This window comes from Macrosteles quadrilineatus, unplaced genomic scaffold (assembly GCF_028750875.1).
Source record: "Macrosteles quadrilineatus isolate MER2022 unplaced genomic scaffold, UCM_ALF_1.0 Scaffold_2__2_contigs__length_208266976, whole genome shotgun sequence".
NCBI classification, from domain to species: domain Eukaryota; kingdom Metazoa; phylum Arthropoda; class Insecta; order Hemiptera; family Cicadellidae; genus Macrosteles; species Macrosteles quadrilineatus.
In genome coordinates, this window is record NW_026542595.1 from 181,909,198 (window position 1) to 181,920,469 (window position 11,272).

Here is an 11,272-nt window from a genome sequence, read left to right on the forward strand (position 1 = left end):
GAGGCCGTTATGAAGTAATTGTAATACAAATCCATATTTACTTTCTAGTTAAAACATTTTCATTTCCAATTTAATTTCACATGTTGTTGTCATATCCTATCCATTTTCACCGAATTATGTCAATGTTGACCCAACTATTGATTTAGATAAGAGTACTCTTTGCAGTCGTATACGTACCATTACTATTTAGTAACTTATTAACACGTACTATATGGAAACTAATACGTAATTCCGATTTGGCCAGTCAACAGCTTTTAAAATGGTACCTAATACATTTTTTTGATAATTCTTATTTAATTAAAAATCATAGTACTCGAAGACAAGAGTGTTCTATTTCTAATTCCAAATCAAATACTTTACCTTATATTTGTAAAGTACATCACATGTGATGGTACTTCACAATGAGTCAAATCTTAATTACTAGTTTGAAAATTCATCAAATGGACTCATTACACAATCGTCAAAGAGTAGACAGGTCCAAATGATACAACAATGACAAACCAAATCTATGTTGCAGTGCTGATAAGACCGGACGACCTTACTACATTTTCTCCTGATGCACCACAGCACTGTCTACAGCACTTCTATCTGTGATAACAAAAAGTCAGGCTGACGATTAAGTTTCGTATAATACTTTAGATCACTAACTGTATAACAGTTGACATAGCAGCTATGCAGAATAGTTTGCTGTCTTTAAAACTATGTTGTCTCAATAATAGGGAACTCTTAACACTTTTTGTAATCACCTCAAGACGTAATATTTTCGAAATATTTGTTTACACGATTGTAAATAAGTGTTGAATCACCTTGAGAAGATTTATTGATTTTAAAATACTGCATAGGATGTATTATCATTACATAACAACTAGACAGGGATATATTCCATCTTCAGTGTGTATAGTTTTATTATTGACTTTCTTTATCCAGGATAGTTTATTTCAAGCGAAATAATGAACTTCATGTGGAAATAATCAAAGATAAATAATCTGCTATCAAACTCGAACAGGTGATTTACTGATTGATTAATATACTCTATATCCTTCACCGTTCACGTATTATTTGTTACTATTTCTTAAATATTTCTACTCAAACTTATACCTCGATTACGTGTATGTGTAAACTGTGTACTTATACATTTTTATGAATCGATTTTCTTATGAAAAAGAAATTAATATTTTTACAAAAAAAAATCAACTTGAACATTTTATACTACTACTATACTAGTTAAAACTTAATTACTTCAACAGTAAGACTAACTTAACTTAATTGTTGTGACTAATTGTAAAATTATGTTTTTGCAGACTCCAAACAATTTTACAAATATTTAGATCTATTGTCAAACAACTAATATAATCATAACAAGCTTAATACGATAAGGAACATCTAATCGAAACGTTACACTACACCACAGCAAGGAACTTTAAGCAAGTGTCTTTCTCATTCACTCAGGTACATTAGAGATGATCTGTAATGACACTTTTGCCCTAATTCCCAGTCAAGTACCACAGTTAACCTCTTTAACAGCTCGGCCCATCCCCTGACATTAGCTGCTAGCCTTACACAATCAAATCATTCCCACCTCGGTTATCAATGGTTAAACTCCACGAAGTTTATGTAAGCGTGCTTTCACCCGATGTCAGTTTCGTGTTTTGATTGATGCACTTTTTGGCATTTGCTTTATCGGTTGTCCTATTTTTACACCTAATTCTCCTCCTATTAAGTGCCAATGCTGAATGATGAACAAGGAAGTGTAGTTAACATTGTAAACAAAGTGGGGGTACTGCGTAACAAGGTTTGTTTTAGTGTGTTGATAGGTTTGTCTGTTGAGTGGTATTTGTTCTTGTTAATTTGATGCAAACTTGAAAAATACACAATATATATAATAATATACATAATATTATCCTACTGTATTAGTGAGACGTTTATTTTCAATTATAACAGTCAATGGAAATCCGAAACTCAATTGCAAACACAAATAGACTCGCCGATACAGAGGATGGACCTGATGACCTTGACGTATTATATGTATCTTCTTTTTCATTGTTAAGCAATTCATTTTGACCCATAATGGCTGTATTTCGACAATAGCTCCTTTCTTGTTTTGGTGGATTTACAGTAATTTTTTATGTAATAAAACTTAGCAGCTTTATCTTTGAGAGTGTTAGAGATATAATATGTACAATTTGTAGTCAACGAGTATTTTTTTTTTACAATGTATACTGAAGTTCATAGTACAATGCACTACAACACCAAACACACCAAAACACATTGATTGTATGGGTAGCCAAGTGGTTATAGTGCTCGCCTTCAAATCTGAAGATCGCTGGTTCAAATCCATGCGAGACGTTTCCAGACCCAGATGCCATTTGCCATTGGGCTATAAATTAATGATGCTCTCTAACAAAAATGTTGACGTTATGTTTAACAAGTTTGGACCGTTCCCTTCAAAACGTAAAAATGCCACTGGCGTAAAAAAACACAAAACACATTGTTACAATTAGAACTATTATCAGTATTGTAAAATTCCCCAATTCCCCAAATCATCCTAGGTACTTAAAAAGTAAAGTGATATTTTTTTGAGTCCTCAACTGAAAATAATACTCTATTAAAACATATTAAAATCCAATATTATCAGGGTGTTAATAATAAGTAGCCAACTTAACATTTTCATAAAAACGAACTAAGCATGCAACACGCAATACAAATTCGAAAATTTCCAGATAACTACAGTTAAAGTAATTGGACCTCTTGACAAATAGTTGTATGGCTATTTGGATGGCTTGGAGCTTGCGTTGAAAACTGTGTCAATAGTTTTCATGTGTTAACATAAACATTCATCCAAATAATATTATTTAAATTAAATATAAAAAAAAATTGTTTAGTCTAGACACATTATGATAAAAGTTTACCTTTTCAGGAGATTAAGCCTCATTTCAAAAAAGAAAATCCTTCATATGTCAAGCTGCTTCTTTAGCTTTTTACGTAATTATGTAATTAGCATCCTTTCACACTTTACATACAGGAATGTATGATAACTAATTATTACCTAACATAAAATATAAAAACATTGTATATTAGTACTGTTAGCAATTTTGGGCTTCCACATTTGAAGGAAAAAAATTAAACTGTTTTTGTTCCACGTGAAAATTAAAAACTCTATTACTGTAACCTAAAAAAATTGTATTTAGTTAAATATCTAAATTTCCGAAAATAACCGTTATTTTTATCTAAGTTTAATTGAATACAATACTTCCTTAACTAATTTAACAGTATGAAAAAAACGAAAGGCATTCAATGATAAATCAAAATAATCTTATCAAAATTATACATAAAAAATCACACAGAACTTACGGTACCTAACTTTTTAGGATTGAAATGCAGATTTGACAGACAACGGATTCTGAGAGGGAGAAAGGTGTCTGGAGGGAGAAAGAATGAAAGAAAGGTCAGCTCGGGGGGGGGGGGGGGGGGGAGCGGTGGGTGGAATCTTCAACTTACTCGACTTTGGAAACATTATGTCTGATATAAATAGAGGTCGGGGTGTCCTGGGTTATCAGTAGTGTCTAGTGCCTGACGAGGATAAGTCACAATGTATAAACTGGTGAGTAGACTACGTCACCATTGTTGGATTACAGGAGATGGCGTGAATGTGTTGCAGGATGTTGGGGGGTATGTTGGAGTATTTTTTTGTCCTAGGACGCTAGGCACGAGCCCGGAAATATTTTTCACATTATTTCTGGCTAGACTTAGGGGTTACGGCATTATCACTTAGATAAAATCCATTGGTGATTTGGCGGGATTTGAACCCAGGACCCCAGGATGTATGTTGAAGTATAGCAGGGTTACATGTTACATGCGTTACGTCAATTTGAATAGTTTGAGCAGCATAGGTAGCATTGGGACTTACATGTTTATTTTATACACAGTGGGGTGAAATAATAGTTTAAGATTTTTATTAATTTAGGTTTACGCCTAAAAATATATTACATTAGATTAGTATATTATTCTAGTGGCAACAAAACTAGGGTGCGTAATTTTCGAAGAAAATCGGTCTAGTCAAATAAAATAATCTATTGTCCATAAAACATCTAGTGTTGAATGAATGAGATTATAGCTTTTAAAAATGGCTAAGATAAGCTGGTTATAGATAGGGCCAGTTTTAAAATGACAATTGAAAGCTGAGTCCTTTTTAAAGCTCGAGCTTCAAGATCGATAAGTTTCATACTGAATCTGTAAACAAAAATGTGATAATTTTCGTAATAAAACGCTATTTTAACTTTTAAAAATTATTATTATATTATATTTTTACATCAAACTTTATTCATAATAAATACAATATAAAATATGATTTATTTTATCATTTATTTAATACATGACCGAATAAGGGTTAGCCACAAAGAAAAATAAGGGAATCAATAAAACACATGTGTATAAAACTAAACCTGCAAAATTTATGAAAAAGTAACACATTTGCAAAAAGCTTCAACAACTTTAAAAGTAATAGACTATCCTTGTACATTATGGTGCTATAGGATATAGAATATAACTTGTACCCTTATATAACTGTAATAAAACAAAAAAGTCCATTAAACATCTAGTGTTAAATGAATAAGATTACAGCTTTTAAAATTGGTTAAGATGAGCTGGTTATAGCCGGGGTCGGTTATATAAACAAGAAAATTAACAGCTGGGTCCTGTTTTAAGCCACGAAAAATTAATTTTGGATCTGTAAAAAATTTAATAGTTTCCATAGTAAAAAGATAACTATGCAATTTGTACATTGAACCTTTTTTAACCTTATAAACCTCGTTGAACACGAAATTAATGAGTACGACAAAAAGGCAATATCTATACATTTTTATTAACATTTAGAGAGGTACAGTATTTACATTCATATAAATTCATACTCGTTAGGCTTTTTTGATAACAAAAATAAATTTATGGCTTATTGCCATGTCAATCATTGGCGACATCCCAGTTTCCCAAACTAGAATGTTACTGTCTTCAAAAAAGAATTTATAAAGCAAAGCTAATAAATTTTTTTCTTCTTAATATGCAACCTTAAAATGTTACTTAACTGAATTGTGGCAAAATAAAGTTTCAAAAATAAATAATATTTTGAGTATATGCATATCTTGCTACGGCAAAATTGTTTTGAATAAAAATAATAAGTGGTATGTTTTATGAAACCAGGCCTAGTAATACTTAACAAAATTCTTCACCCGAATTATTTTAAATAAAGATCCACGTTAGAGCAACATATTCCAAAAAAACACCACATTTTGGGTTGTGAAACAGTTGGTACTGAAATTAACCGTCGTGACCTTTAAGCAGACTATTTTGTAATGACAGAAGTAATACATCAAGTCCGGTTCACAAGAGTACAATGGTGCCACTGTTGCAAGCTAATTGAGGTACTACTGTGAACAGGGCTGTAACACGGTGTTTACAGCTGGTTACAATAACCACGGAGTAGATATGTGAGAGAATCACAGAGTGTAAACATTGTAACAGTGATAATAACATGTTATGATCTGCCAGCATATATGTAAGCCTACACGGTCTACAGATATATTACTGTTAGTAATTCTTGTGTATGAAAACTATTTTAGTATAGTAACGATAGGTATCTCAAAACCACACTTTTTTAAAAGGAACTGAACAAAGGTAAACACATAAAAATGTTGAACATGAAATTTAGTTGTACAATTCAGGAAAAATATCGTATTCTATGAGAAAAATTTAAAAACAAGTTACTATTTAAAATCCTGTACGTCCTATGTAGAATTTCAAGACTGTAACCTGTAAAAAGAACTGTCGTGTACCTTGATGGAAACTATTATACTATGCCCTAAAACATATCCCGTTAAAATCTAGTTAAACAACTTATTTTCAGTTTGGTTGAAGTTACTTTTTTTGGCTTTACCCATCCCACAGGATAAGTTAAGGCCACAAAGATTACCCTTGCACTTGTTTACACCTTAAAAAAAATCCGATTAATAATATCCTAGCGAGTTTTATGTTACATTATTTTGATTGATTACTTATTTAGTTTGACTTTATATGACTTATTTTTCTTCCAGCTTGCAGGTCTGTGTTTGTTGGGGTGTGCCGTGGCCCAGAGAAGGTTAGGAGCTCCTCAGGCCTTCGCCCCCGGCCAAATCGTCCCCATCCTCAACTACGTCAACGACAACAACTTTGATGGATCTTACAGATACAGGTGAGGGGGTAATATAAAGTCAGTTTGTCATGAGAATGATGTGTGCCTTTGATATGAAGATGATTAGATATATTGTAATATTTACATTTTTTTGTAGACTGATTAAAACAGAAATAGAAATTGTTTCAATTTACATCATTTGGGGGGGGGGGGCGGTGCCATATAAGGTAAAAATTGATTAGATTAAATTAGAATTATTCTATACGGACCAAACAGGGTGTGCATTTTAGAGTGAAGATCAGAGGAGGAAATTTAGTTGCAAGTTTGATTTGATTAACATAGGACTACTCATAAATACAATTGGTTTAACTTCAAATAAAATTTCAAATTTCTACCCTCCGCATGGAGAGAAAATAAAATATATGTACTTAAATATCACAAAAAATGTGTATACAACTTTGTTATTTTGTCATGAACAAATAAAAATAGTAACATGTGTCCATTATGATGCATGCGAGGGTTAGAGTTTTGTAATGGTTTTGTAGCAAAACCATTAGGTTTAAAACACTAAAAAACACCCGTCAAACATTTTATCCTAAGGAATGTTTTTGGACTCTCTAACATATACCTTGCTATCACATATTTGTAGGAATACGGCGGTTGAGTTTTCCAAATTGTAGCTTAACTTGAAACTTTGGCTGTAGTACGCTAAGGTTAAAAAAGTTTAATATGAGCACACATCAAAATATATCAAAAACGATTACAGTAACGTAAATATTTGGGATTGGTATTTACCTTTTTTTAGGAGATTGGAGTTGGAGTGGTTTGTCACAAAAAATTATGTTAAAATATAATAAAAAAAATTTACTGTATATTTTTATTTATATATTTTGTAGTTATTATCCCTTTATAACATTTAGAACTACTTCATAGCCACTTTGTATCGATTGTATGACCAACTTTAAATACATTTTATCTGACTTTTTATATTTTTTTGAATGTTGAAAGTTTATTGGTGAAACATAAAGTTTTAGAAAAGAGTTGTTGATTATGTATTGAATTCTTAAATTACAATACATATACCTTTGGTACACCTTTAGTGTTCCTTCATATAATGGTTAAGCTACACAAATCTAAAATGATATAAGAATCTTAAGTTACACGATAGAAACCCCCTTACCTAAAGCTTTGCAACGACATAACAAGATAACTATCCTCATAAACCAATAGTTGAATGTGAAGAATTTTGCCCACAAATTATCCTGTTACGGTAAACTACCGTTTAAGATGGACATTAACTATTCCTAAATCTCGCACATGACAGATTCTCATAACCTCCTGGCCTTTAACCCAAATGCAAATTTGCCTGCATACTCTCAAAGACTGCGCCAAGTATAGTTATGCAATGGGATCATCTTGAGAGGCAGGTCATCAATACCTGTAGAACCTTATGGAGGTTGAAGGTCAAATAGGTCAATAGAATATCGATTCATGTCAGCCTGTACACCCACTGTGAACTAGTATAATGGCTTATGCATTTGAAGTACGAAATAGTTTAGATATTTTGTGTGTCTTCATATGAATTGAAATATTTTTAAGAAACTCTTATCCATTAACATAAAGGAAAATATAGTTTGTATTTGATTACGTTTTAAAAATATGATGATGTTACAAGATGAAATATGAAGATGATGGTAGGATCGCCCCAAAATCTGGAAGTAGACATCCAATTTTATGGATAACCAGCAGCTAATTTTGTACTCAACAAAAACATAGTAGTTATCAGTGATTGTTATAGAGTGTGACCCTTCTGAAGTTATTATTTAAGAGCTTTAGTTCCTAATTTGATGATATTGAGAAGGGACAGTTGTTACGCTTTACGTTAAGTTGTCTTTTCAGTTATACTTTAAACTTAACGGATGGAAACAGGGGAATTTGTATTTTACATGAGAAAACTCAATCGATGGCTCAATTTAACTACGTTTTTTTCCTCTCAAGAAATAAATAGAATATCTACTTTACAATAACATTCGAAATATGTTTTGCTAATTTAAAACATTCAGATGAACTCTGTCTTCATTACGTAGGATTTGCTTCTTATAACGTTGTAATATGTATTTTTAGCTACGAGACTGGAAACGGCATTTCGGCACAAGAAAGTGGCTTTCTGAAGAATCCTGGTCAAAAAGATCTAGAGGCACAGACAGCTCAGGGAAGCTATTCCTACACCGCTCCTGATGGTACTAAATTTGTCTTTAAAAAGTTTTAGTTAATAACAAATTTTTAACACTATTGCCTTAAATTTTGTAATAAATCGAACATGTGCCGTAGCTTTGGCCTTACAGCAAGAGAATAACTCCGACTCTAAATCAAATGTTAAATGATTTCATAAAATCTATAGACTATAAGGTAACTTGCCTTGAAAATCTTTGAAGATTATTTAGATTAAAATACAGGGATTATTGCTTTCTTAGATTTCTGGTGAGGCATCATCATGCTGCCTGAGTTATTTTAATGATTAACATTCAGAAATAAGGCACCATAAAATATGGATTGTTGCCATTTTTGCAAGAACCTTATATTTTTACATTTTACAACAAGAGGCTATTAAGGAAGTTCATTCTTTTTCAAAGTGTTGGTCATTTGAAATATCAGTATTATAGCCCTTATACTAATAAATTAAACGAAATTAATAAATTATACTAGTAAACATTTTAACTTCCACAGTCTCTAATTTGCAATATTGTTTATGGATTATAAGTATACAAAATCACTATTTATTATTATTTCCGTTTCATAAAGATATTCCTTCACCAGGTCCCGGCACACTTATTATACTGGTCACTCTTATTTATTCCTTTAAATAAAATGTTCATGATGCTACAGGATGCGAGTGATGCAGCTCACAATTCACAATGTTGTTTAGTCCTGTTGCTTTACACGAAACTCCATAATAGGGATGAAGTCAACAAATGATGCAATATGTCATTAAGTAAATCATATCATGATCAGAGGATCATAGAAAACAGTATTAAAAATCAACTTGTTACTGTTTAAAGAACACCCTTTAACATAACTAAGATACAGTAAATACATAACTGTTATTTATACCTGTTTATTTCTAGGAACACCTATCACGGTGACCTGGTACGCTGACGAAACAGGTTTCCATGCCGAAGGAGCGCATCTACCAACTCCACCACCTATACCTGAGGCTATCGCCAAGTCCCTGGCGCTCCAAGGGGGTGGAGCCCCTGGACCTAGGCCGTTTTTCCAAGGGAAATAAATTCACAAATTAATCACGATATGAACCAGTTACCTTTGTAACTAATTGAACGACTTCTATAAGAGCACTCTGTAAATAATAGGCACTAAATATGTTAAGCAAAATGTTGCCTAAAATATTTGGAATGAGATTAAGAAAATGCTGGATGAATAAATAAACATAATATTATGTAAGATGTGGTCTGTAGTGGGGCCTATTATATTTTTTGTTAGCCTGAAAAAATGTTTTATGAAGCTCTGTATAATTTGTGTCTAGTATAAAGTGCTTTTGTAGGACTCGAATGTAAATTTGTAATTATCGACCCCAGTCGTGATCCGAGTGATGTATTGTTTGTTATTTTAAGTTTTTTACCATGAAATAAAAAGTTATAACGTGTTTGTATTTATTTTTAATTTTTCCTAGTTTATGGTCAGCTATGGTAAATAAATTGTCATTTTACCGATCTCAGATAAATGTACTGAAAGTCCTGTACGATTTGTTCTATTTAGGGGTTCCCCTTATAATATTCTTGTTGACTACGAACGTAGAGAGGAAAGTGGTATAATACAATGTATAATCTAATTATCATACAAAAAGTCACTATGCTACACTACGTCTGTAATATTAAATTATCGTGTTGATATAAGTGAAATTCGGATTCCTGCATTACTTCAATACTACAAACTTCCAAAAATTGATATACCCTCACGACTTGTGGACAGTTCCAACACTATTCATGTTGTTATTTCATTACACACAATAACAATCTTTTAAAATAAGATGTTAAACAATTGATCAAAGATCTAATAAAGTTATGGATAGAGATAATTTATAGCTTTGATAGTCTGGAACGTTGTGATAACCAATTTATGTTAACCCTATTTAAGATATAAATGAAAGTAGGGAGTGGACCAAAACTTACGTAAAATGGATTTTCAAAAACACTGATTGGTTAACATTGTGGTTTTGTGTTTAACCTACCTAAATAGCAAAACGGTTAAGGTTTAATACATTTCGAAATATTTTGCTTTGTGACCACTTAGTTAATATGCAGATCAAAGTTCCCACGCATTTTGCAAATACATTTCGTTCGCCACTCAATCTTGAACTAGTCCACATGAATTAATTGTACCTAAACTGCAACCATTGATAATTTCCTACGGGTGTCCTCATGGTAAAAAGGGGATTTTTATGCATTTCCAATTCCTCAATATTGTAATATTTTAATTTAAAAAAAATTTCATTAAATGTCAAGTAACAATATTAGTTGTTTATACCATGTTAGAGATATGTAGGAGATTGGAACATTTTCTCAATCAATTCAACATTTTCATTGCATTCTTCATTAAAAATAAAGTTCAGTTCTGTTGTGAATTTTTAATCTTTCCTACAAAAGTATAAAAAATTTTGTTAGTCTAATGGTGGAGCTATAATGATCTCTAAATTTATAGCAAGTGTTACCACACGTTACCCACAAGATAAGGATGGTCTAACGAGGACTGACAAGCCGTTTTGTCATTTTAAGCAATCGTGGGGCTACAAAAATAAATTTAAGCAAATATTTTGGTTTTAATATTACAAAAAATAAATGGATTCTCAAGATATATCCATTGCTTTTACCACGATTATGGACTTAATAAGTAATTTTTAATATGAATGTAAAGGACTTACATGTCCAGTCCACTAGATGTTTTATTAGCTCGGTTTTGCATTGATATGTATATTATATAGAATCAGTAAAAACAAGACTGATTGAGATGTGTGTTATATAGAATCAGTTATAGAACAAGACTACAAGATCGTGACACTCATCCTACACTTATCTCCATTCGTACTTGACTTAAAAT

The 11,272-nt window shown here is 31.8% G+C and overlaps 1 protein-coding gene across 1 annotated transcript; it reads left to right on the forward strand.

Annotated features, from left to right (window-relative positions):
- The first annotated feature begins 3,563 nt into the window (after positions 1 to 3,563).
- Positions 3,564 to 9,823, forward strand: LOC128985479 (endocuticle structural glycoprotein SgAbd-2-like). Its single transcript, XM_054405002.1, has 4 exons — positions 3,564 to 3,601; positions 6,084 to 6,220; positions 8,285 to 8,400; positions 9,286 to 9,823. Exons 1-4 carry the CDS (start codon positions 3,590 to 3,592, stop codon positions 9,444 to 9,446), a joined length of 426 nt encoding a protein of 141 aa, XP_054260977.1. The 5' UTR covers positions 3,564 to 3,589; the 3' UTR covers positions 9,447 to 9,823.
- Positions 9,824 to 11,272: the final 1,449 nt, after the last annotated feature.